The sequence below is a fragment of the Xiphophorus maculatus genome, chromosome 18 (genome assembly GCF_002775205.1).
Source record: "Xiphophorus maculatus strain JP 163 A chromosome 18, X_maculatus-5.0-male, whole genome shotgun sequence".
NCBI lineage: Eukaryota > Metazoa > Chordata > Actinopteri > Cyprinodontiformes > Poeciliidae > Xiphophorus > Xiphophorus maculatus.
This window is the reverse complement of record NC_036460.1, coordinates 1431156-1455786: the sequence shown is the minus strand read 5'-3', so window position 1 is coordinate 1455786 and position 24631 is coordinate 1431156. Positions and strand designations below refer to the sequence as shown.

Below are 24631 nucleotides of genomic sequence, written 5' to 3'. Positions count from 1 at the left end.
CCCAAACTAGATGGTGAATGAAAATCCTGACAAAGCTGCAATTGATGGCTCTCAATTACCACTGTCCTGCAACTTTTGTAGCCATGCTCCAACACACTTGAGTCAAATGACCAGTCTTTTATAAAACTTACAGACATGCCATCTATCCATCATCTTCTACTTATCCGAGTTGGGTTACATGGGATAACAGGACCAGGAGCAAACCCCAGACATCCTTTTCCCAGCAACATATTTCAAGTCATGCTGGGGAAGTCATTTGTAGGGTATACAAGATACACAGTCCTTTCGGTGAGTTCTGGATCTTCTGAGGGATCACCTTCCAGTGGGACAGAACCAGAAAACCTCTGAAGAGGCACTAAGGTGGCATCTTGATCAGATGCCCAAACCACCACAACTCACTCCTTTTGATATGGGGAAGTAGTGATTCTATTTTGAGCACCCCCCAAATGATGGCGCTCCACACCTCTCTCTAAAGCAGAATCCAGCCACCTTACAAGAGGACACTAATTCTGTATCCATGTCTCATGACCATAGGTGAGGCTCGGAATGTAGATGAACTGGATGACGTGCCAGGAAGGTAATTCGGCCTTATGAGTCAGGTGTATAGGAGCACAGATGCATCCAAAGGTTGCAGGACAGTGGCACTCAAGGACTGGCATTGCAGACCCCTTGTAGAGAATTTGCTTCTCCCTTAAAGACCATGGTGAAGGAATCTTGAGGATGTTGGCTGTTGAGTGCGGGGCATAGCAGCACTGTGAGTGCCTTTCCAAATTGGCTGTAATCCAGCCATGTTCCAATAGACCATGGAGTCTATCTTGGTGTCGGTGTGAAATTGACCCCCAGTAACACCTCAACCTCTCCAAGGGTTACGTCTTTCAGAGACTTTAGGTTTCATCTGTGAAATATCATTTCTTTACTGAAGCTCCAATGCTTGATACCTGCAGCCGTTTTTGTCTAAGCCACACTCTCTGGGTCTCATTTAACATTTCAACACTTTATTTTGGACTTTGAAGGCAACATTCTGGATCATGGCACATTGTTCCTCACAGCTGAAGAAATAAAAGTCACTAACCTCTGAGTTTAACATGAATTCTAGGTAGAGTGGACTATAAAGGACTCAACTGTGAAACTGTCACAAATAAAATGGTGATTAATTCCACTTGGATTCAAGGTGACAGACAAACAAAAGAAATGAAATATTTTAAAATGGGGATCAACGACAATGAAAAGAAAGGCAAAACTCACATTTATGATTAAAGCCAAGACTAATGCCAATTACTGTCCGTTCAATTGGCCGTCAGTGGGATTAATGAAAACATTACATAGATCTTTAAACATTAAAGCGATCTGGTGCATAATAAAACCTCAAACTGTACAGATTGATCATTTAAATCCTCTGATTTCTTACAAATGTACTCATTCACCTCCCGACATCCAGCCAATCAAACGACAGCTTCATCACACAAAGGGAAGTTATGGGCCAGTTTGGTATGAGGTCATCACAGTGATAGACGAAGATACAGAGATCTCTCGTACAAAATACAACCACAAATAACCATTAATATTAACGGTGATAAAGCAAACATCAGCAACACTGCCCCCCTCCAGCGGCTTCATCGCCATCGGTCCGTCACGTCTCTGAAGTCCAACGACGCCATTCGGTTTCCAGACAGGAAGTCAGTCTGATCGTCGCCGAGTAACTGATGAACTAAAGATTACACATGGGCCGCGAACGCAACACGGGGTCGTGCAGAATCTAAGACACTAAAACAGCGGCCAATGCGGCGATTGACCTGATTAACCTCTCCGTATCACCACCACCGGTCCTCTTCGCTCCTCTACCAGACCTCGCAGGGCTTCCCAGTGTTCATGGGCGTGCCCTTCGGACAGTTGAAGTGGCGGCTGAAGTCCGGCGAGTTGGCCAGAGTGCCGATGACTCTGTATTTGGGGGGACTGTGAGGGTCAGTCACCAGGCCCTCGTGAGCGCTCTCTGGTGTTCGAACCGAGCACCACACCTGAAAGAGAGATGGTTCATAGATCAGGACAATATATCCAACCTCAGATGACCAGCAAAACTTGTAACTTATACTTGTTTTCTGTTTGACTTTCTAACTTCTCACATTGTTTTTAGTTGACATTGCCAACTTGGGACTAAACGTCATCCTGAACCACCAGGGTTCTCCCCCTCTCTCTCTGATTGGATCTCAGCAGGCCTATCTGTGGAAACTCTTAAAGTTGGCAGATGATACCTCAGTCAGTGATGAGTGCAGACTAGAGGTGGATCACCTTGTCTACTGTCGATCACTTCCAGTTGTCACTAAGATTGACCCTTCGTCTGAACCTGAGATTGTCCGCACACATCGACGCTGTTCAGAAGAAGATCCAGCAGAGACTAGACTTTCTGCAGCAACTCAAGAATTCCAATCTTACACACAGGCTGCTGGTCGTCTCCTCCATGGTCATTATTCATTATTGTTGGTCCATCACTGTGTGGTTTGGATCGTCCACAAAAATCATCCAGACTGCAGGGACCAGTCAGATCTGAAGAGAGGATCATTTGGACTGACCTTACCTCAATCGAGAACTTGAACTGGTCTAGTGTCAGGAAAAGGGCAGGTAGCATCTCTGCAGACCCCACACATGTTGGGCACAAACTGTGTAGTCTTTCACCTTTAAGGTAGTGCTGCAGAGACTGCAGCAGTCTCTACAGTTTATATTTGTTTATTGATTAACATTTGAGACAAGTATAACCAAAGTCAAATTGATAGTTTACATGCACAAACTTGACAAATGAATTTGATTCTGATTCTACTGAGGTTTCTGTACATCTCTCCAAATCCCCCAACACAGAATTTCAATCAAGTTAAGGACTGGACAACTGTGGCTCTTTTCATTTTCAGTCATTCTGCTGTAGATGTTTTGCTGAGTATCAATACCTGCATAACTCAATCTTACTGGAAAGATAAGCAAGTTTTTATAATTTTTTGGAAGAAACTCACCTGAGCAAATCCTAGAAAGAAGAGCTGGTCATTAGTTAGGTTGACTGCAGGAAGTCTCTTTTCTTCTCCATTTTTCTGGATCCATGATCGGTATGCCTTAAGAAAAATATCGTTTCATTTGATGACGTCAAATTATAGCATGAACATTAACAAGAAAACTCAGCGGTTTGAGGTGCTTGTAGTATACAACGGTACAGCTTGTGCGCATACTGACATGATAAGCTGCTTTCAGTCCGCCGTTGTCAGCAATGTTTTCTCCTAGTGTCTGTTTTCCATTGATTGGCTCTCCGTTGACGGTGTAGTGGTTGTACTGTTCCACCATGCACTCTGTTCTCTGTCGGAACGCCTCCACTGAGGAGTTCTGCCACCATGGCCTCAGGTTCCCCTCTTTATCATACTCCCGACCTGATGAACAAGAAGATGGTCTCAAATAGCCTGGTGTTGCATCAGAACTCTAAAACACAACATGCGCTCTGAATCAACTTCAAGCATTTTAGACTGAAACTCAGTCTGGACCTTAAGCACTGAGAACCAAGCTATGAAAGGGTCCAGGTGGCATGTTTGTCCTGTTCTAGCTCCAAATCTCTTAGAATGAGGGTTTCCTCACATCTCTGACTTTCACATCATCATCAATCTCCTCTGGGAACCAATAAGGACTGCATGAAGGGAAGTCCAACAGCCGTACCCTCTTCTTCCTCAGCCGAGGGTTTGGGATGTGGTCAGACTTTCACTGGCGTCTGAACGACCCAATTCTGATCTTTTCACCGCATGTATCCAATAGTTTTCAAAGTATCTGCAGTCTGAATGATCACGTCAAATTCTATCCAAATTTTACTTTATTAATGTGAGACATGAGTCTTAATTCTTCACCAGAAGAAACCAGATGCAGTAAATTCAGACACAAACTATTTATAATTATAATAATTATGAACTTAGGAAAAAAATCTCAGTGATGTGCATCGGATCCCAATCCCACAACTCCTGGTCCAACTCCACATCCAAACAGACTAACAGCCTGTTTGGAGCCAAACTAACAGCCGTTGCTGTTAGCTTGCCTTTCTTTTTAATCAGTTTCCATCGTCTTGTTCTGATCTGGTGATCATGCTGTGGGCTCCCATTCCTGAATAACTTTAGAAATCCATCCATAGACGATAGCATCCATTATTACTGCCGTAAAAAAACCCCGCTGCTGTGTGACATCCATGCTTGGTGGGTTGTGGGTTGCTTTGGGGTCGTGAACCGTTCACACAGAAGTCTGATTACAGCTGCATGTAATTAGTCTGACCAACCAAGCAAAAACCAAAAAATACAAAAATTGGTGCAAGGAAAAATTGGAATTGAGCATCAAGACTTGCAGTGTGGACATAACCACAGTCAAGAAGTTCTCACTGATGATACCACAGCCTGAATTGCAGGTAAAGAGATGTCTTTTCAACTACCATCAGATTGCTGAAGTGGAAAATTGAACAACAAAACTGATGTATAATTGCTTGATTATTTTGATGTTGATATTCGACAAAATGTAATGTTTATGCATTACAGTTTGTCAAATGCATGATGTTTTTGTGATGTAGAGCAATTTGAACTGCCTTGTTACTGAAATGTGCTATAAAAATAACTGGACCAGCATAGAAATGTGTTTCCATGAAAACGTTTTTTAGGATGTAATATTTGTGTTTCTCATGTTTTTATGTCAGAAGAAGACACCGACAGGGTGCCAAATCACTTGAATATTAACTTCCTAACTTTGGCCACCAGATGGAGCCATTCATCTTTTTTTCTTAAATGTTTTTACTTGAACTCTATTTACCGTACATTAGGACAATGTGCTCCAAGAAGCTTATGAGAATATTAGGAATTGACAATATTACAGTTACAGTCCAATCATTTCACCCTCTGGTAGACTTCAAGCTACCAGAGGGTAGTTGAGCTGAAATGGTTAAGATTTGCCTTTATTGAGATATATCTGGATTCAATTAGCAGGGCCTGTAAAGATTAAAGGAAACTGTTATTTTAACATTTTAAAGCTGTTTCATTTTCCACCTCAACTCAACTGTTCCCTCCAACTGCAAGCCAAAAATCCATGCTGCCTTTTCTATCCAAAGTTTTGGAGAAAGAGGTTTTTAATTGACTCCTAAACATTTTTAAAAACTTGTGACATGTATGAGGAGTTTCGTTTTTAATCTCAACCCTTTCAAGACTTTTTAAACAAACATTCTTATAACTGAATTCTCAAGGGATTCAGATGTTTTAGTGGTATAACTCTGTCCTGGTATGGGTCAGACCTCACAGGCAGGAGCCTCTCTGTTAATCTAAGGGCTTGTTCGTCTTCCACAGGGCTCCATATTGGGACCATCCACATTGCTGCCAATGGAGATGCACCGAACTTGGCTAGAACCCAATCAGACATTAACCAGCTACAGTGAGATCTGACAATGGAGAAGGAACTAAAGTGTGTTTTGGTGTCCTACCATGGATGCCCTTTTTGCTCAGTCTCTTCTTTTTTAGAGCAATAAAGTGAAAGGACAACATTTGTGGACTATTTCTAAGACATACAGGGCTTCAGAGCAGCAACACATTAGGTAGGTGTCCTTACCCTGATCATCAAAGGCGTGCGTAAGTTCATGACCCATCACAACCCCAATACCGCCAAAGTTCAACGCTCTGAAAAACAAAACCATTTCATTCAGTTTAAAATATTTTGACAACAACATGAAGTGAAATTCTGAAGAAGGGTGGATGTGGAGGGAAACAGACTTGGGGTGGTCGTGGGCATAGAAAGGAGCTTGCAAGATCCCGGCGGGGAAGACGATGCCGTTCTTAGTGGGCATGTAGTAGGCGTTAACTGTAGGAGGAGTCATGCTCCACCTGCAGGAGGAGAAGAGGAAAAAAGGACAAACTGGATTTAATAATTCAATCTGTCGGGTTTCAAACATTCTTCATTTCTCCAGAAGCAACAGTGTGCTGGTGTGTTTAAGTCCAGTTCTTGACCAAAACATCAAGAGATGGGTTTACAGACCTTCTTACAGATTTTCTACAAAGAAGCAATGCCTTTTAGATTTTCTTGGCTCAATTGAAGTCAGACCCTGATATGATCACAGAACAAAGGTTCATTTCTATGAAATGAGACCGGTTTCATATCAGCACAATGCTTTGTTACCTAGAAACCCAGGAACAGGTTTGTGGTGACCCATAAGAACTGAAACTGTGACTCTGCACATTGTGTACATTTTCTCAGTCCAGTTCCCGTTTCCATTCCTGGCTGGTTGTGTTTGCCGATGTTTGTCATAACAGATTTAATGGAAATCAGTAAACAGTCATCACTTAAAGATTACACATACAAAAATGAATCAGTGTGTAGCTGAAGGTTTTGCATAAAATGTTTTTTTTGTATTGTTCCTACGTTGCTGTTGAATTGGAGTCAGTCTCAAAATAAGTCAAACAACCTGATGGGAATGGACTCAGCCTATAGAGTGTGTGTTCAGGTTTTATCAAGGTGCTTCATGATTTTCTGTTGATGAAGCTACATAGTTGGGTGAAACTGGGTGAAAGGAGGATCTGAAAATGTTCTGAGGTGCGTTTATGGGTTACTGGTCTTTGTTGGGAGTCTTCCTCAGCTGGTCGGCCATCACTCGGGCTGAGAAGTTGTAGAAGTTCAACATGTTCTGGAAGAAACTGTCGTCCGACACCTCATACTGAAACAGAGCCCAGATGAAGTAATGACACATCTCCAACAGCAGGGGCCAGAGGAGGTCCACTTTAACATCTGAACCAGAACATGAGTGAGCCATGTTCTGTCCCGACACCAGTCACTCACCCCGTCATAAACGTCGTCCAGCTCTTTGGGATCCAGGATGAACTCTGGGAAACCGATCATGTCGTAGATCGCGTCTGCCTGCCAAGAGACACAGACACCACCAGTACCTTCAGGACATCATGTCTCCATGACAACAACTCGTCAGGCAGGCATCATCAATGACATGTCTGAATGTTGTTGGTAGTCCTAAGACTCAATCCACGTACCTTGTCCTTAGCAGCTTGTCGCGTCTCATCATCCATCCAACTGAGACGGTCGAGCGAGTATTTAAACGCAGAGCGGATCTCGTTGATCATCTCCTCCGCCTGATGGGACGAGAGCTGAAGTTAACCAGGTGGGACCTCCTGGACCAACAAAGACCAAGGCAACAGATACACACAGGGACTTACAATCTCTTTGCTGTGCTTGTCAAACGTTGCCTTAACGAAGAGAGCACCAAGAGCGAAGCCCAGAGTGTCGTCGGTGTTCCCGATGCAGGTCTGCCAGCGTGGGGTGCAGGACTGCAAAAAGATGACCAGTTAGAACCGGCTGGAGCTAACTGAGGCCGACCGCAACCAACTGGAGCTGACTGCGTCCGGGTGGAGGTGGCTGCAGCCAGTTACAGGCAGTAATAGAGAAAGGTAGGGTCAGCTGAGATGATGTTCAGCCAAACCAGAGGTGAGGTCAAGCCTGCCAGCCTCTAAGAACCACTGGCATGCAGTGATGAAAGAAAAATCCAGTGTCCAAAACCAGTTTCAACAAAACATTCTTCACTTTGAACCACAAATGTGAAAACCCAAATTAGACAAGAATTAGAGTCCATTACAGAAGACTATGTCCACTGATGGACAGGAGAGGACTGAAGAGACCATTAAAACCAGGATGAGCATAGCCAACTTGGTGAGTTACATCGGTGGTTCAGGTGATGACAACCTACAGCCCCTCAGTCTAGGGCAGCTGGTCTCGGTTTGCTTCTCGATGAGGTTTCACCTCCATCCAAAGCGCTTCTACATCAGGAAGAGGTGAATTAGTCGAGTGACTTCAAAAACCTAATTAGTGCAAGGATCTGAACATCCCAATCCATAACCAATACTGAAGGAGGTTTCATGATGAGAACCATCTTCAGGAAGACCAGTTGCCTTCTATGGAAACATGCTTCAGTGATTCCCAATCATCCAGAGGAAGATGATCCTCAGTGCCTGAGAAAAACAGCTTGAAGAGACACCGGGTTCAGCTGCAGCAGAAATGTTAGGACCAGCAGCAGACAGGAAGAAAGAAGAAAAGGTGGACTGGTTCTCACAGGCTAATGGGGTAAAAATGACCGTTTCAATTTAGGAACATGACTTAATTCAAGGAAGAAACGTCCACCTTCATTAAGCGACTAAAACCCAGGTCAGACATAGTTCATCACCTTAACGCAAAGCTGGTAAATTTAAAGTAATTCAAAATAATTCTAATCTCTTCTGACCAGTTAGAACCTAACAGAACCAGATTGAACGGGTCAAGGTGTTCCCAATGCAGGTTGGGTAATGGGAGAACTGGAGTTGAAATAAATGGAAAAAATTAAAACGGGACAGGAAACAGAACTGCTGTGTAAACAGTCTTTCCCCATTTCAAAATAAAAGCATAAAGTTAAACAGTCGATAAAATTTCAAAACAATGTTGAACTTTCTTAAAGCGAATTTTTACAAAACAGCCAAGTAAAATAGAGATTTAGAATGTATGTAGAAAATGTATTTAGGGGAAGCTAAGTGAGCTAAAGGTTTTCAAAGCTAGCAAAAATGCAAAACATACCTCTAAATTTTAGCTTCACATTTTATTATTTGGAAAAATTAATTTATGGGAAGCAACGTGTGCTAAACAGTTTCAATGTTAGATAAAGCACTCAACAAAATATTAGCTCCATTAGATTAGAGGAAGTCTACCCACCACTGCTTAGGACTTTATTTTGATATTACCTGTCAGGTTAAGAAGGTTGGAGCTAATTATTTACCACAGAATCATTCAACATCCTTTCAGACTTTCATCTCCGAAATTATGTTTAACTCCTGCTTTCCATCAAGAGCAGAGCTGAACCAGTGAGAACCAGTTACAACAGGAGAGAATCAAGTGTTCCCAGTAAATACAGAAGAACTGGACCAGTTGGAACCATCAACACACACAAGAAACCACTTTAAACCAGTTCGGTTTTTCCAGTTCAAAGCCCAGGGATGAGGATTACCAACCATGGGGAATTCCTACCTCCATCTGGAAGAGACAGGGCCGTCAGCAGGTGAACTGAGCTCAGGTGAGGTAGCATTAGCATTAGCAGACGTACCTTCTTGGTGCCGTAGAGACTCTCCAGCAGTTTATCCTGAGCGTTCTCGAAGCGCTGATCCAAGGTGGCGACGCCCTTCTGGACCAACGTCCACATCATGTAGTTGTTCAGCAGACTAGAGGCGAAACGGCAGCAGGAACGTCAGCGACTGAAACACCAGGTAGAGCAGCGTTTCTCAAAGTGAGGGGCGCGACCCCATGGGGGGGCCGCAGGAGATGGTAGAGGGCCACAAAACATTGGAAAAATAATTTTAATCATAAATTTAATTTGTTTTTCAATCATTATAAAATATAGTTTGAGATTTAAAAAAATGATGGGATTAATCTAAAATCACATATTTTCTTATCAAGACAAAATTAATTCTGCTAAAGCGCTACATCAACACAGTACAGCATGGTCTGATTCAACATCAGATTAATAAAGTTATAATAAAGTCTAAAATTTGAAGGTACAAAGCAGCATTTGTGGTAAATGGATGTAACAAGAAAAAAAAAAAACAGTAAATTTAAATGTTTTGTACATATTTTGCCTGTGGATCAGAAGCTGTTTGGCGTTGTGGAGTGGAAGTGTGTGGTCTGGGTCAGAGGGCCGGGCCCTTCCAGGACCAGCAGCAGATACCTGCGGTCCGTCTTGTTGATGAGCTCGGACACCTGCTGCAGGTACTCTCTGGCGTACAGAACCACAGGCTCGGTGTCGTTCAGGTCCAGAGGAGCCAGGGAGAACGTCAGGAAGTCCAGCCAGTCCACAGCTGGAGCCAGCAGCTGCAAAATAGGAAGGGGCCACACTCAGCACTACGTTTCCCATGAGCCTCGGCTGCAGGTTGCCATGGAAACCAGACATGTAACGCTGATCCAGACTGCTCAGCAATATGAGCGTGCTGCAGGGCAAAAATAATCCCCGCTGAGGCAGAACCTGAACATTCAGAAAAACACAAATGAGAAGGTTTCCTACCGTTTCCCACCAGCAGGAGGCAGCAGAGCTGGACCCAATTCAGACAGGGCAGCGGCCCAGGGCTGCAGGTTTTTGGGGGGAGGTGGTCACATAGACGTTTTCAAAATTTTATTACATTTGTTTTATTATTGTTCACAGATGCATGTTTTGCAATCAGGTGACTATTATTATAGCTGCAGTATGAGACTCATTTAAAAAAAAAATCATTTTTACATATTTGTGGAACCTGTTACTTTCTGTGAAGTAAAAAATGGCCGTTTGAAAATCAGGACGCCATGAAATGTGAGGAAAATCCCAACTGGAGATTTTAACAACATTTTAAGCCCGACGCTCTTAACTCTGAAAAATATCCAGGACATTGAACGCCACACAGTTAGCAATGACAACATGAGGTTGAGTAACAGAGCTAAGCCCCGCCTCCTGGCTCTGATTGGTTGTTTTTTGGTGGTTTTCTTCAGAGGGAAGCAGCTCAGGAGGGAGATAAAATTTTTCACAGATTATTTCTCAAACTATCATAACATGGTTTCAGTTTGAACAAACGTGTAAAAACTTTTTTTTTAATTCACTTAAAAATACTGATAAATATCTACATTTATTTTTAAGTAAATAGAGGGAAATAACTATTAGCACTTTTAGGGGGTCAGATGCTGAAATGTGACGCATTTAATCTCCCATTCATCCGTTCACACCTGCTGATGTAGAACATCATTTACATTAATGTTCTGTAATTTGAATTAATAAAATAAGTTATTTAATGGCTCACATGACTTCTGACAGATTATTGATCAGAGTTGTGTTTTCCCTGAGCTGCGCTGATGTTTAATCCCAATATTCTGGATTATTCTGATGCAGGACGGAGATTAAGAATCAAATCTGATCAGAATCTGCAGGTAAAGCAGCAGCACCACGGTCCAAAACAACCAGACCGACTCTGGCTTATGCAACAACCTGTTATCTAACAGATACAGGCGCATAGCAACGGCTCATGGCAACAGTCGCCATGGTGACCCTGAAGCATCCACAGGCCTGAAGGACAGAGGATGCTGCGCGGCACAGAGCTGAAAGCTCTCTGCTTTCCCATCAGATTAGAGATTAAATCCTGCAGAGATCAGAGGGAAGAAACACGACCTTTGACCCCAACCAATGGCGGCCGACCCGAGTCCATCACAAATACACACAAAAAAAAAACATGAACTGGTCGATTCTGACTTACAGCTGCTGAAAAAAACTAAATATAAACTGGATTATATCAGATCAGTTCTGCTGCCGTCCAAACTGAAACCACAGGAGGGCGCTGGTAAACATTTATAGAAGGGGGAAGTTGAGTGGAAGGAAAAAGTGCAGTAGGAAAGGAAGCAACAGGGATAACCGCAGCCTTAAGATTATCAATCAAAATCCTTCAAGAGTCTGATGATTGTTCATAAAGTGCTGCATTCAGGCATATTCATAGAAAGTTGAATGGAAGGAAAAAGTCTGTTGCAGCCTTCAGCAGCAAAATCCATTACAGAATCTGGTTGAGCTTCAGCAGGACCGGACTCAGAACCTGAACCACAGAACAGAACCGGTCCAAAGTTCTCTTTCATGTCATTCAGAACCAATCAGAACCCGGCTCTCACCTGCAGCTCGGCGATGGTGACCTTGTGGTAGATCTTCTCCTCGTCGCGGCGCTGGTCCTGTGGAACGGTGATGTTGGCCAGCGCCGTCTCAAACTCCAGGATCTGCTGCATCTGCAGCTGGGTGGCGCTCTTCTCTCCGCCCAGCAGCGTCCCCAGCTCCACCATGTAGTCCAGGTACGCCGCCAGCACCTGCAGGGCAACCACAGGCGGACCGGGTCATCAACCCGGTCACCAGGGATCACTGAACCACAGGCAGACCGTATCGGGCCACTGAACCCCTGCAGGGAGCCTCACCTTCTCGTTGGCCGTCTTGTTGAGGTAATAGTCCCGGGACGGAAGGAAGAGCCCTGATTGGTCCACCTGGAGAGCAAAGCAGCAGGTGAGCGGTTTTACCTGGAGGTCAGGAACTCGTTAGTCTACACGTCTGGAACCGGATCAGTACCTGGATGACGTTACTGTTGGAGTTCTTGGGATCGGTGCTGACGCCCACGCTGAAGAACGGCTGGGCTCGGTACGGACCCGACACCATCTTCAGAACCTCCATGAAGTTGTCTTTGTCCCACGGACCCGTCATGTTCCAGCCGCCGATCTGCAGACGGACCACAGGGTCAGAGGTCAGGACGGGTCGGGCAGACTGTGGTGTTTCACCACAACACCAGGGTGGAAAGACGGCAGCCATTGTTACTGGAAGGGTTAAAGGTCATCTCCAAAATGACTGAAGACCATCATCCTCCAGAGAGAGGAAGACTACTGATCTTCATGGAGGTCAAGTGGGTCGTAATTTTAGCAATGCGGTTACTATGGAGACAGTTTGAATGGGCGGTTATCAGTGGTGGGCACTGCTAACTAAAAGGCTAGCTGTGCTAAGAGCTAAAAATAAATATTTGATCTGCTAATGTTAACGCATGCTTCCAACACCGCTAACCTCAACCACATTGATGCTAACTAGAAAAATGTATTTAGGGAACGCTAAACATTTTCAAAGTTAACAGCAGCGCTAAGCTAGGAAAAGCAGAACAAATTTTTAACCTAAGAAATTATCCAGAAAAATGTATTTAGCGGAAGCTAATCGTGGTAAATATTTCTGAAATTTTCAAAATGCTGAGAAACTTTTTTGCTTAGCAATTTCCCCAGACATTTTTTTAGTGGAAGCTAATTATGGTAAATGTTGTCAAAGATAGCAAAAGCACTAGCCTAAAATTACTTCTGCTACTATTATGGGAGCTAACTTTTAGCTTAGTGCTTTAGATTTTATCCATTAAAAAATCAATTAAAGTAATTCAGAGGAAGCTAATATTATCAAAGTTAGAAAGAATCCTCATATGCAAAACAGAAAAAGATTAGCTCCGCTATTAGCAGAAGTGCGCCCTCTGCTGGCAGCTACCTTGGCTATCAGGTCTATGAGCGGCTGAGAGCCGAGCTCCTCGATGCGCTGCGTGTTGAGGCAGGACAGGTAGTAGGACTGGGTCTTCCTCTCGGCTTCACTGGTGCCATTGAACGTCCCGTTCTCTGCACAGAGGAAGAAAACCCATCAATGTGTTCACCTGGTTCTGGCCGGTTCTGACCCATTGTCTGTTTTTATGTCATTTACCCAGCAGGTGTTTGAGCAGAGCCTGGTTCTGCTCCCAGATGCTGTTGAAGGTGGACCAGCGTGAGCGTCCGTCCGGCAGAGGGTTCTTCCTCATCCACCCGCCGCAGGCGAACTGGTAGAAGTCCTGGCAGGGGTCGGCGCTGCGGTCCATCGCCTCCACAATCTGACTGGCCACAGTGACGCACGCCTCCGACAGGCACAGGCCCCGCCCACTGTCTGCAAGACAACACGGAGGGCAAAACGGTCACGGCTCAGAAGAGGCTGAACCCGAGGGAGAGGAAGAACCACGGAGGAGAACAATCAGAGGATGACTGAAGATACAGACGGGTACCACAGGAAAGAACCGAAGAGGTTTGGCAGGAAACAGGATGTTCTGCCTCTGATTGGTTCTTTTTCAGCCAGGGAATACTCTGATTGGATGCAAGCAATCTGTCTGCGCTCAGCTGGTGGTGTGGCTCTTTTACTTACCCTTCAAGTTGTGAACACAATTTTAAAAAGTCGCTTTTATGTTAAAAACACATGAACATTTGCGTATTTTTGGCCCTACTGGGCTTATTCTGATTATTGGAAGTTGTTTTTTATATCTGAAGGTGGACTGCAAAACAATAGTGCCAAAAATTACACTTTAGCTGTCGTGTGTGGCTAAAAACTTACATAAAAAACACCATTTTACAAGTTAGGACAACGTAAAATATGATAAAAATCTCATCAAAACATCAAAAAAAAGCAGCAATTACTTATTTAATAGATTCTTTGAGCACCGTCACATGTGAAAAGAGGCATTCAAAGACCAGAATGAAATTGTTTTTCCACCATCCAGAATGTGGCCTTATAATGACCACATTCTGGATGTTGTCATTGACAGAATTTTGACAGAATTTTCTAAATATTTATGGCCTCAACTTAGAAAACAGTTTTTAACCAAACTTGTGGTAAAATTTGTAATTTGTGGCACCTTTGGCTTCCCATAGTGATCATTAGTTTGTCAGAGTTTAACGATCGCCAGAACACACATGGAGTGAGCGAGTATGATGTTTAAACGCTCAGCTGAGGGAAAAGCGTGGGTGTTTCAACGCAGAGGAGACGCCCATGCCGTGGTACGGAAAGAAGAAAGGAGCAGAGAAAAGGAAGAGGAAGGATGAGAAGATGGAACCAAAACCAAGAATAGGAGGAGGAAGAGAAAAATAATCAGGCGTGGGAAAGAGAGGAGATCAGTCAGAGAGGAAAGGAGGAGGCAAAGGAGGAAAGGCGGAGACCGGAAAACAAGGAAGCTTTAGGAGGAGAGGATAAGGAAAGGGAGGAGGTGGAAAAGAGGACAAAAGGAGAGAGGGAGGGAGAGATGGGACCAGTTACCTGAGCTGAATCCCAGTCCCAGAACCACCAGGCAGGCGAACAGAGCCAGCAGGGCGGCCAGCAGCATGACGGAGAGCAAAACCTCCAGCTGGGTCCGGCGGCCCAGGATGTCCACACCTCCCTTCCTGAAGCCCACCTGGGACACAGAGGAGGCTTTATCTGAGGAACACCTGGAGAACACCTGTCCGATCTACAACCGTGTTTTAGGGCCATTGTAGATAGAAAAAGAACGAGAAGTAAATTTCTGCTAAGAAAAACTCAATGAGAAAAAGAGTTTCAAAATCAAAAATGTCATAGAAAAAAAACCCTTCAGAAATATTGATATAAATCTAAAAAAAATTCTTAAAAAAATTGTGGAAATTTCTAAGTTTGTAAAGTTTAAAATTTGCAAGAAAAAAATTCTGAAATTTTGAGATCTCACGAATTTTCTAGAAAAACAAGAAAATTTATAGAGTTAAAAAAATTCTAGAAAATTTCTTAGATTGATCTAGAAATGTCTGAATTTTAAAACATTTTAAACTCAGAAATGTCTGACTTTTTTTCTAAAATAATTCTGAGATTTTACACCAAAGGCCCAACACCAACCTGTCCCATCTGAACTCCAGATCCCTTCCTCTGGATTTCTCCTGCAGTCAAACAGATTGGGGTCGAGACAAACTGTTGACTGAGCAGGAACCCGCAGAATGTTCTGTTTGGCCCTTTTGGGTCGGAAAGAGTCTGGTTCCTGATGATTATCTTCTGTTTTCTTTAATCCTGATTTGATGTGTTTATCCCGTCTCAACACTTCTCTCTTTATCCATTTATCTCTGGTGTTAACGCTGCAGGTGAGCATGTGCTTTCAGGTTTTAAATAGGCCATGCCCTCTCGTTGTGACATCACAACTCTGCTCCAGGTGGAGCTCATTTGGTTTTGTGCTCCTGCTGCTGATTTCTGTGTTTCTCTGAAACAGCAGAGCGGGCAGAACCACATGGATCCATCCCGACTTCAGGAGACGATGGAGTTAAAGTGATTAGAGTCTACTGGGATAGAAAACATTCGCCGCTGTAATCAGGCTGATTCGCCTCCACAGACTCATTTCCTGCAGCATTTAGTGAGAGCAGCTTCGGGTTTCTTCAGACTCTTGCTTTTATTCTGGGCCAAATATACAGGAATGTTTTCCTTCACTCTGACCTCCAGCATAAACAGAAGCTCCTGAACTCAGAATGATTCAGCATTGAGTTGATAACTGACCAAAGTTTTCAGAAAAATTATTTTATCTCAAGAGCAACTGGAAAACAGATTGCTGGTCTTAGCCCAGTAAAAATGACCAAGTAGAAATCTACCAGGAGCTCCCATTTATATTTAGTGGTTTTAGTTAATCTAGTTTAGTCTACACCAGCTTGGTTTACCTGAGATTAGCTTGACTGATTTAAGCTTGGTGTCACTTAGTTTTGCTTAACTTAGCTATAATTAGTTTATCTTAGTTTGTTTTTATACTTGTATTATTTTAGGTCAAAATAACAAACTTTTGTCTTTTCTTGCCTTAATTTAGTTTGACAGGTTTATTTAGGCTTGGTACAGTTTAATTATAGTTATCTTATATTAGTTTATCTTAGTTTAATTTATCTGTATTTAGCTTGTTTTAAAGTTTTAGTAAGCTAACATAATCTAATCAGTTTAGCTACCTGAGGTTAGCTTAGCTGATTTTAGCATGGTGTAGCTTAGATTATCTTATCTTGGCTTACTTTAGCATAAGCATCTTATGAATGTTGGCTTGATTTACTTGTGCATATAAAACTTAAGCTAACATAAGCAAAGATAAGTTATCTTACTTAACCTTTTGATAGCATAGAGTAGCATAAAGCTATAAAACTGTGAATATGTTAGCCTGCCATTTTCAGAAAATGACAGAACCCAACCATCAGTTTTTAATTTCTATTTTTCTATGAATGTCTAAATATATCTTGTTTAGTTAGTAGTTTTTGTTAAGCTAACTGGCCGATCAGTCGTAATCACTGTTGACATCTGGTTCAACAATAAGGCATATTTAAAAAGAAGGTTGGATCAGAAGGTTTATATCGGACTGAATAAAAAGCTTGTGCATATTTTCCTGTCAAATATTCCACATTTTTCCATTTTCAAAGCTGCGACAGACTGGTGACCTGTCCAGGGTGACCCCGCCTCTTGCCCAGAACGTTAGCTGGAGATGGGCACCAGCGACCCTCCTGACCCCACCAGCGACCCTCCTGACCCCACTAGGGACCCTGCGACAGACTGGTGACCTGTCCAGGGTGTACCCTGCCTCTTGCCCGGAAAGTTAGCTGGAGATGGGCACCAGCGACCCTCCTGACCCCACCAGCGACCCTCCTGACCCCACTAGGGACAATGGTGTTAGAAAATGGATGGATGGAAGCTTCTTAAAAATGTTTTGTAGAGCACATTGAGCGAAACCCAACTGAGTTATGAAAAGATTTCAGCTGCAACCAAAACAAGGAGAAGCTTGTGTGGAAGATACACTATAAAACCCAAATTACACAAATTCTACTTAAACTTTTGCTGTTGTCAGCTGTTGTTGGGAGAAACTGTGTTTTCGTTTAAACGCCCGTTTTCCTATCAGGATTTATGATTTTCTGCTCTCTCTCTCACACAGAAAGCGTGTTTGTTTTCAGGGCCTGGCGGCACTCCAGGCCCCATGCTACTACGCTGTGTTGGTGACTGTGGCCCCCCGCTGAGAGGCCCCCTAGTGAAGGGGGCCTCTCAGCGGGGGGCCCCTGCAGAGCTTCCTCCCTGCGAGGCCCCTGTCCGTCCGGACAGGATTTCAACTGGAAGCTCACAGGATCCCCCGTAGCCTGGCTCCTGTTTGTTTGTGCGGTGCGTTCACTGACCTCCACTCTGTCGGGAGACGAGGCTGCCTCAGCCGGTGTGTCGGAGCCCTCCTCCTCTTCCAGCGTAGCTCGCTTGTAGCTGGACATCTGCAGGGAGACAAACAGACCCGGGATCAGATCAGACTCTGTGCTCCGCTCCAGATTGCGTTTTTACGTCGATCCATTGTCTGTTTGCATCAGCCAGGAAGCTGGATCGCTCTACTGGGACTCGAACGCATCATCCCAAACAAACACTCTGGGTCTCTTGTTCAGTTTCCAGTGCAAATATCTCAGTTCAAATAAGATCAATCTAACTTACATTAACTTTTCAGCAAGATATAGGACTTTGTTTTGAGTAAAGAATTCCTTAATATTAATATTTAAAAAGTACTAGTTCTACTGGCAGATTATTTTACCTACAATACATTTTTTCCATGTTATAAGTGAAAAAATCTGTGGAACCACAACTTTTACATTAATATTAATGACTAATGACTTTACTAATCTATATGTGTATATATATTAATTTTAGTTTAGTTTTATATTTGCACTAGAAACCAAACAAAAATACTTGATAAGATTTTGTGTTTTTGCAGTGTTGTCAATGTTTTATGTCTCAGCTATGTTCTAAAGGTCAGGTTGTACCAGGTGAATTTTTCATTTGTCCTTACTTCTTTAAAATGGGACAACAGTAACTCTTTCACTACTCAGGCTGGCCAGTAAAATTATATTTTTTATTTATTCATAAAGATTTTGACTAAAATCAGAGCTCCATAAAACCAGAAACTTTTCGAGTGAAGTTACAGGAAGCCCCTCAAGCTGAGAGTAAAACAAAGTACACGTCAAATAAAACTGAATTCCACCTTTTCAAGTCAAACAATCCGGCGGTAAAATGTTAGAGGAGATTTAAGTTTACCTTTATGTATTCACAAAGTATTCAAAAGTTTCCATCCCCTTTTGTTGCGTTCACAAATCAACAAAGCTTGGATTTTATGACATAAATGTGTTTCTATTCAAGTTGCATCTTGAGTCTGAATACTCCAGTTAATGATTAATCGATCACTAAATTAGCTGATGATTATTTGCTTAAGTGATTAATCTGATTAATCTCTCTGAATCAATCACAGCTTGTTTTCTTGTCGGCTATCCGTTTGTTGTTGCTTTCTTGGCTTTTTAACTCTATATGTGAATAATTTAGCTCTATGTGAAGCTGTGGCGGCAGTGAGCGGCAGTGCGTGGCCTTGGAGGCCTCGGCGGCGGCAGCAGCTTGCAGAGCACACTGCTGCAGCAGGTCCTGCAGCACAGCTTCCCGTCGGCCTGCAGAGCGTCGGTGTCCTGCAGGAAACAAAAGGTTTCCAACTGTTTCCTTCCTCAGGACCCACACTGAAACCTGTCTCCCTCTCTCTCTCCTTTTGTGTCACTTGCCCCGCTGTGTTCTCTTTAATTGATGACGCACGCAGAGTGGGGGGGGTCAGCGATCAGGTTGCCAGGAGATGGGAGTGTGTGTTGTCTCTCCCTGTGAAGCCTGATGTCATTGTGTGTGTGTGTGTAATTAGATAATGTGTGTGAATCATCTCCATTCAGCTCTAATGGAGTCCTCTGCAGCTTATATAACATCTGTCTGTCTGCTCTTTGTCCCCTTCCAGCCTCCATACTCTGACCTGAGACAAATACGGCAGGAAAAACCCAAGATCTTGCAGCTCTGAGACACCGGAACCAGATCCATCAGGTTCTGGTGCTAAACATCTACAGAAACCAAAGTTTTTCCAGCTTTTCCAAAGTTATAAAAACTTACAGATCCACCTACAGAGGAGGAAGAGAGCCATTGGAAAAGAGAAGTCCTTTTAAAATCACAATTCTAACTTTTGATTTCAGTAGATTAAAGTCAAAATCTTGAGTAAATGTAAAAAATTCTGAGAAAAAGTCAAAACTCTGAGAAAAAAAGTAAAAAAACCTGTGGAAAAGTGACAATTCCCTTTCTTCCATATCCATCCACATGTAAACTCTATGTAATATAACTAATAACACTCATTAATAAAAACTCTGCCCTAAGTGGAGATTTGAGAATCCTTATCTGTGATTACGTGTCTACGTTGGAAACCGGACATGTAGAGGTCACGTGTGCAGTCTGCGACATATAATGCACTGCTGCTGATGTCACATCAGCCATTGTTCATTTCCAAAACTGTGAGATGGAACAGAAAGAAAGAAATGGCGATAGTGGACGATATTCACAGAGAAAAACAAAACTAATGTCTCGGATGATCTCCGACTTCCACTGGCCTCCCTGGTGGTTTGGTCGCACAATGTGACAACACGCAACACACCGACCGATTTCAATCACCACCACTCAGTCAGATGGGAAATTTTAAAAAACTCCTCAAGATCAAAAGTGAGTTCAGAGTAAACAAACATGGCCGCCCATGGCAATAATCAGTGGACAACAATACAAAGAGATCTTGGATGATCTCCGACTTCCACTGGACTCCCTGGTTCTCCATGGCAGTTGGTTTGTTTTTTGTGTGTTTTGGATTGCCGTCCATGTTTCCGTCTCACCATCTGATTGGCTTCGCATCACATTCAACAGGCTGCATTCTTGTTTGACCTTGGGGGAACACCACATCAACAGGTTTGGTAATTTTTAAGGTGATCAAGGCGTGTATGCAATCACACATAGCTGTGTAAAGGTGAGCCATATAATTGTGGAGCTCTGGCTCTGATGGAGAACATCGCCAATGGAAGGATGAGAGGGAGCGATTGTTCAGAGATCATACTGATCTGCTGGGAAATGTTGATGAAGGTTTATGAGCGTTTAGATTGCTCATCCTGATCATCCTGGAGCTCTGAGCAAAAGAGCCGTGCAGTACAGGTACCAGTACCGGTCCAGCTGGAGTCATCCTTCAGTCGAGCCGCCCGCTTTGTGAATGCGCCTTCTGGACATGAAGCCTCTAGTATTTATAATAATCGTCCACATTCCCATTCAGAGACTCTCTGTCTGTCTTTAAATCCAGCTGAACGTTCTGCTGCTCAAACAGGCATGTGCAGGATATCTTTATTTTTTTAATTTGGATTTTTTTTTCTTTAAAATGTATTTTTATTTTGTGAGGTGACATTATGTATCCTCAAAGCACCTTTTAAATAAAATATATAATTATTATTATTATAAATACTAATACTGCTACAAACAAGGACGTTGCCATGGTTACTGCTTCACGCAGCGGCAGACTTCCAGATATTTATACTAATTTACATTAATATGTATTTATGGAGGCGACAGGCGGAGCAGCAGCTGCTCTGTTTCCCACAAATCAGGATTTATAAAGGAAAGGTGCGCACCCGCGGCTTTATGCATCTGGGTTTTTTTGTGCGCCGCACTTTTCTAAATTTTTCCATACAGCAAGTTTTAGTGTGAAAACTGCGCAGTGTTTTATGAATGAGGCCCCAGATCACTTGAACACACGGCAGGAAGATCTAAGATCATCTCTTGAACAGAGTGAATGAAGTTGTTTTCCAAAAGTTTTCCTAAGTTGTTTTGCCAGTTTATTCATGGCGTTTACTTGTTCGAGCTAACTGTCTGTGAACGTAAGAGACCTGGTTGGGCTTCATAGATTTACAAAAGTTTGAAACAGCTAGCATAGAAACCGGGTTCAAGTTCACACAGCACCAAGCTAAGTCATCAACATCTCTGTTGATTTGTGACATTATCCTCCGTGCCATGTGCAGCAAGAGTTATTAAATTAAATTAAAATATGTCAACAAAGCAGTAACGCTTACAGTTTAGTTAGTGCCGCCATCTTGCTACCACGTTCACCAACGTGTTGTGTAACTCCCACTGACACAGGCTGGTTTCCCCAAACTGGCAGAAATGGGCACCAAAGTTCAAAGGTATCCAAACTCAAACCAGTTCAAGAATGAGAGTTTGTATAGTGGAAATGTACGGAAGCCTTTAACTACCAGATACAGGAGCAGTATCTCATTATAACTAGATTTATATCTCAAGAAAACCAAAAATATTTTCTATGTTAAACAAGATAGACCACAGTAGTAAAACAGAAACAACTCTTGGACTTTTTAGAAGAAACGGGGTGATAAGAAGGAAAGTCTTGGCGAGTCTCTTAATGGCTTTTTAACAAGTTGTGTTGTGATATTTTTATATCTTGTTACATTGAGAAACTTGTACACTACAATGACATGAAGTTGTCTCATTTTAATGAGAAAGTTTCTCATTGCATTGCTACTGAATTTATTTTCCAGCTGTAGCAGTTAAATGCTTCCATAGAAACACGCTGTGAGTTCTTGCCCAACATCAGTGTCTGACCTCAGAATTGGTCAGAAACTTCTCTAAAAACATGTCAGCATCCCAGAGGAGATGAAGCTGTTGGGTGTCAGTAGAGATCGTGTGTGAAGGCAGCAAAAGGTTCTGGTTCTGTGTCTGATGGTGGATCTGAAGAGAAGTTGTGATGAGAACTGGTTCTGAAGTTGCAGCTGAATGGATCCCGTGCTGCTGCGTGGCTCTGTTGGGAAATATTTTTCTCTCATGGAGATGAGTTTTAATATCATCACCAGAAACATACGAAGCTTGATTAGATTGAGTTTATTAGCGACAGTCATGGGTTTATGTGTTCCTGCTGCCCCTCCGGTTCTAATGAAACCGGTCCCAGTTGGTCAGTAAGTGTTCGGTTCATTTCCTGAACCTGCAGGCAGAGACTCGTTGAGACGGTGGAGACGGAGCCTGAACGGGCCCGACAGGTTGTTCCGGTAAGCTCTGCAGGTTTCTCTGCTCTCAACATGTCGCCGAGCACTGATTCAGGAAGTTTCATTTCCTGCTGGGAACGATGGCTTTAATTAGCAGGAACTCCAGGGAGCGCCGCATCTGAGAGGAACGCATTAACCTCCTGACCCGAGGGCCTCAGGAGGGAGTTAAAGCTTCTCCTGGGGGAGGGAGGAGCACAGCAGCCAGAAAGTATTCCTACCCTCTCTGTGACACGTTCACCAAACCTCTGAAGTCAAAGCTGACCTTCTCTCTGCAGAGAAAGTTTCCAAACCCTGAACTGAACTGTGATATGGAATCAAAACAACATTTTTAACAATGTGTAATTTGAAAAGTGTGGCATGCATTTGCATGAAGCTCCTTTTCCTCCTGACACCCCGACATAAAACGTCCTGTGTAATTAATTTCTAGTTCACATGGCAAAATAATTGAGCAGATTTTCTCCTTCTAAGGACGCCGCGGTTTAAAACAAATTTTAAACCAGCTAAAATTAAACAACAACCAGAATCCAGCTGAGTTAGACCTGCACAAAAAACGTCAGGACACTAAATGATAAACTGGCTTGCCGTATTTGGAGCTTTTTTTTTATGGTGGAAATCTTGTTGCCACAAGCAACAAGTTCACCGTTGTTTGTCTTTTAAAAACAGATTTTACACCAAAACAGCTCTCAGATCGCATGACCAAAATAATTTATCACAACTTTACTGGGGCCCCCGGTACGTTGGGGCCCCCGGTACGTTGGGGCCTCGGGTACATTGGGGCCCCCGGTACGTTGGGGCCACGAGGCTGCAGCCTGTCCCTGTCCTGCAGCGCTGATGCTCCACAGACACAACTTCATGTTTCAACCAGATGAAATATTTTCCACAGTAATATCAGCGTTATATCTATCAGTGTCAGAAAGAAGGATCCTGTCCAACATGCAGGTCATCTTGGACAGCTGTGATTACGGATTACTTGGACATCGGCTCCATGACTTGCTGGCTGGACACAGGAGCACCGGCAGCCACAGATTCATTTAGCCAAAGTGCAGCACAGAACGCCACAGGAAGTCATTTCTGCCTGTTGCCATCAGGCTTTATGATGCCCAAGTTTGTGCTAATTGATAAAAAAAAATTTCTGCGCTCACTTATAGGTTATTTATTAATTAATATATTGCATGTGATTGTTCTTTCTTTATTTATTTATTTGTTTATTTATATCCAGTCATTTTGAAATTATTACTCTTAGGTATATAGATATATTTATAAACTTTGTATTTATTACCTAAGATGGAGTAGCTTTCAACAAATAAGCAATTTCCCCTTGGGAATCAATAATTTCTATTCTATTCTATTGTATTCTAAACGGCTGCTGCAGGAATATTTACTTTAACAGGATGTTTCTGCCGTCATTGATGGCTGTTTCCTGCACCGTCTCCGACCGTTTAATGAATTCTCCGGGGAGTTTTATTTCTTCTAGCAAAATAAGATTTTACCATTTTAAGCTAAATTTTCTTAAAATTTTCTGCTCCTTTACATCAGAGACATTCAACAGCTGTACAACCACAGGCGTTGAGAAACTTTTGTTTAACTTTTCATGTTTTTTAAATTTGATGTTATGTCTTAAAGTACAGACTCTAAAATGTATCAAGATGAGGAATAAAGTATTTTAGAGAGAAATGAAAACATTCAGCGAGTGAAAATCTGTTCATTATTTTGAAAGTTTAAAGTTAAAACCTTTTCATGATCGTAGGCTTATATTAATGTTTGTAATAAAAATATCAAATAATGAAAAGATGAGTTATTTGTATTAAATACACGATAAAGACACGGTTTTAAGTTTTAATGTTTGATGCTCCTGGAGTCCCACCTGGCCAAGTGTTTGGACTCCTGGAGTCGTTCTGGATCTTTTACTGCAAACAGCCGTTTTTATTCAGATCCACTTCCTGCCAGCAGCGAGGAGGTTCTGGTCCAGTTTGAAACCAGCCGAACCGGTTTGTCTCAGAGCCTTGGTCCAACCTGGAAACCAGCAGCTGGACTTCCTGGAGCTGGACTTCCTGTGGGAATGTCCTCCAGGTCCTCTGGTTCCAGAACCAGAACCAGAACCTGTTCTGCTGAGGAGACCCTGCAGGAAACCATCCCAGCATCACCTGAGACTCTGCTGAAGAAGGTCAAGCTCTGATCTGACGTCATCTAGCTGCTCAGTGACGTCACCGGGAAGGTGATTACAGGCCGGAAGCTCCGCGCTAATCAATCTCAGTGACTGACAGCTGATCAGCATCCTCAGCGCGTGCGCTGTGACGGTCACGCGGACCGGTGAACGCGTGCGTATCTGCGCGTGCATGTGTGCGCGTGCCGGTGTGCGCGTGTGCGTGTCTCTCACGGTGTTCCGGAGGTCCTGCAGCGCTACGCTCAT

At 43.1% G+C, this 24631-nt stretch overlaps 1 protein-coding gene across 2 annotated transcripts; it reads right to left on the bottom strand.

The window, feature by feature from the left end:
* Positions 1 to 978: 978 nt before the first annotated feature.
* On the bottom strand, positions 979 to 24631 carry LOC102234544 (endothelin-converting enzyme 2-like). Of its 2 annotated transcripts, XM_023351946.1 has the most exons (20): positions 24599 to 24631; positions 17488 to 17574; positions 14624 to 14759; positions 13271 to 13486; positions 13064 to 13188; positions 12122 to 12268; positions 11974 to 12039; positions 11680 to 11868; positions 9731 to 9873; positions 9113 to 9227; positions 9037 to 9042; positions 7206 to 7316; positions 7023 to 7121; positions 6817 to 6894; positions 6591 to 6694; positions 5757 to 5867; positions 5596 to 5663; positions 3214 to 3404; positions 3000 to 3095; positions 979 to 2015 (listed from the first exon to the last, which is right to left on the bottom strand). In XM_023351946.1, exons 1-20 carry the CDS (start codon positions 24629 to 24631, stop codon positions 1839 to 1841), a joined length of 2298 nt encoding a protein of 765 aa, XP_023207714.1. In that variant the 3' UTR covers positions 979 to 1838. The 2 variants fall into 2 exon arrangements, with proteins under 2 accessions (XP_023207714.1, XP_005808294.1); XM_005808237.2 differs by lacking the exon at positions 9037 to 9042 and having other exon boundaries at positions 1839 to 2015.

Coding starts and splice junctions, on each gene's coding strand:
- LOC102234544 (XM_023351946.1), bottom strand. CDS start 24,631: ATGAGCGTAGCGCTGCAGGACCTCCGGAACACC. Junction 6,895..7,022: donor GACAAGCTGCTAAGGACAAG/GTACGTGGATTG, acceptor GTCTCTTGGCAG/GCAGACGCGATCTACGACAT. Junction 5,868..6,590: donor AAGACTCCCAACAAAGACCA/GTAACCCATAAA, acceptor CTCCTCCTGCAG/GTGGAGCATGACTCCTCCTA.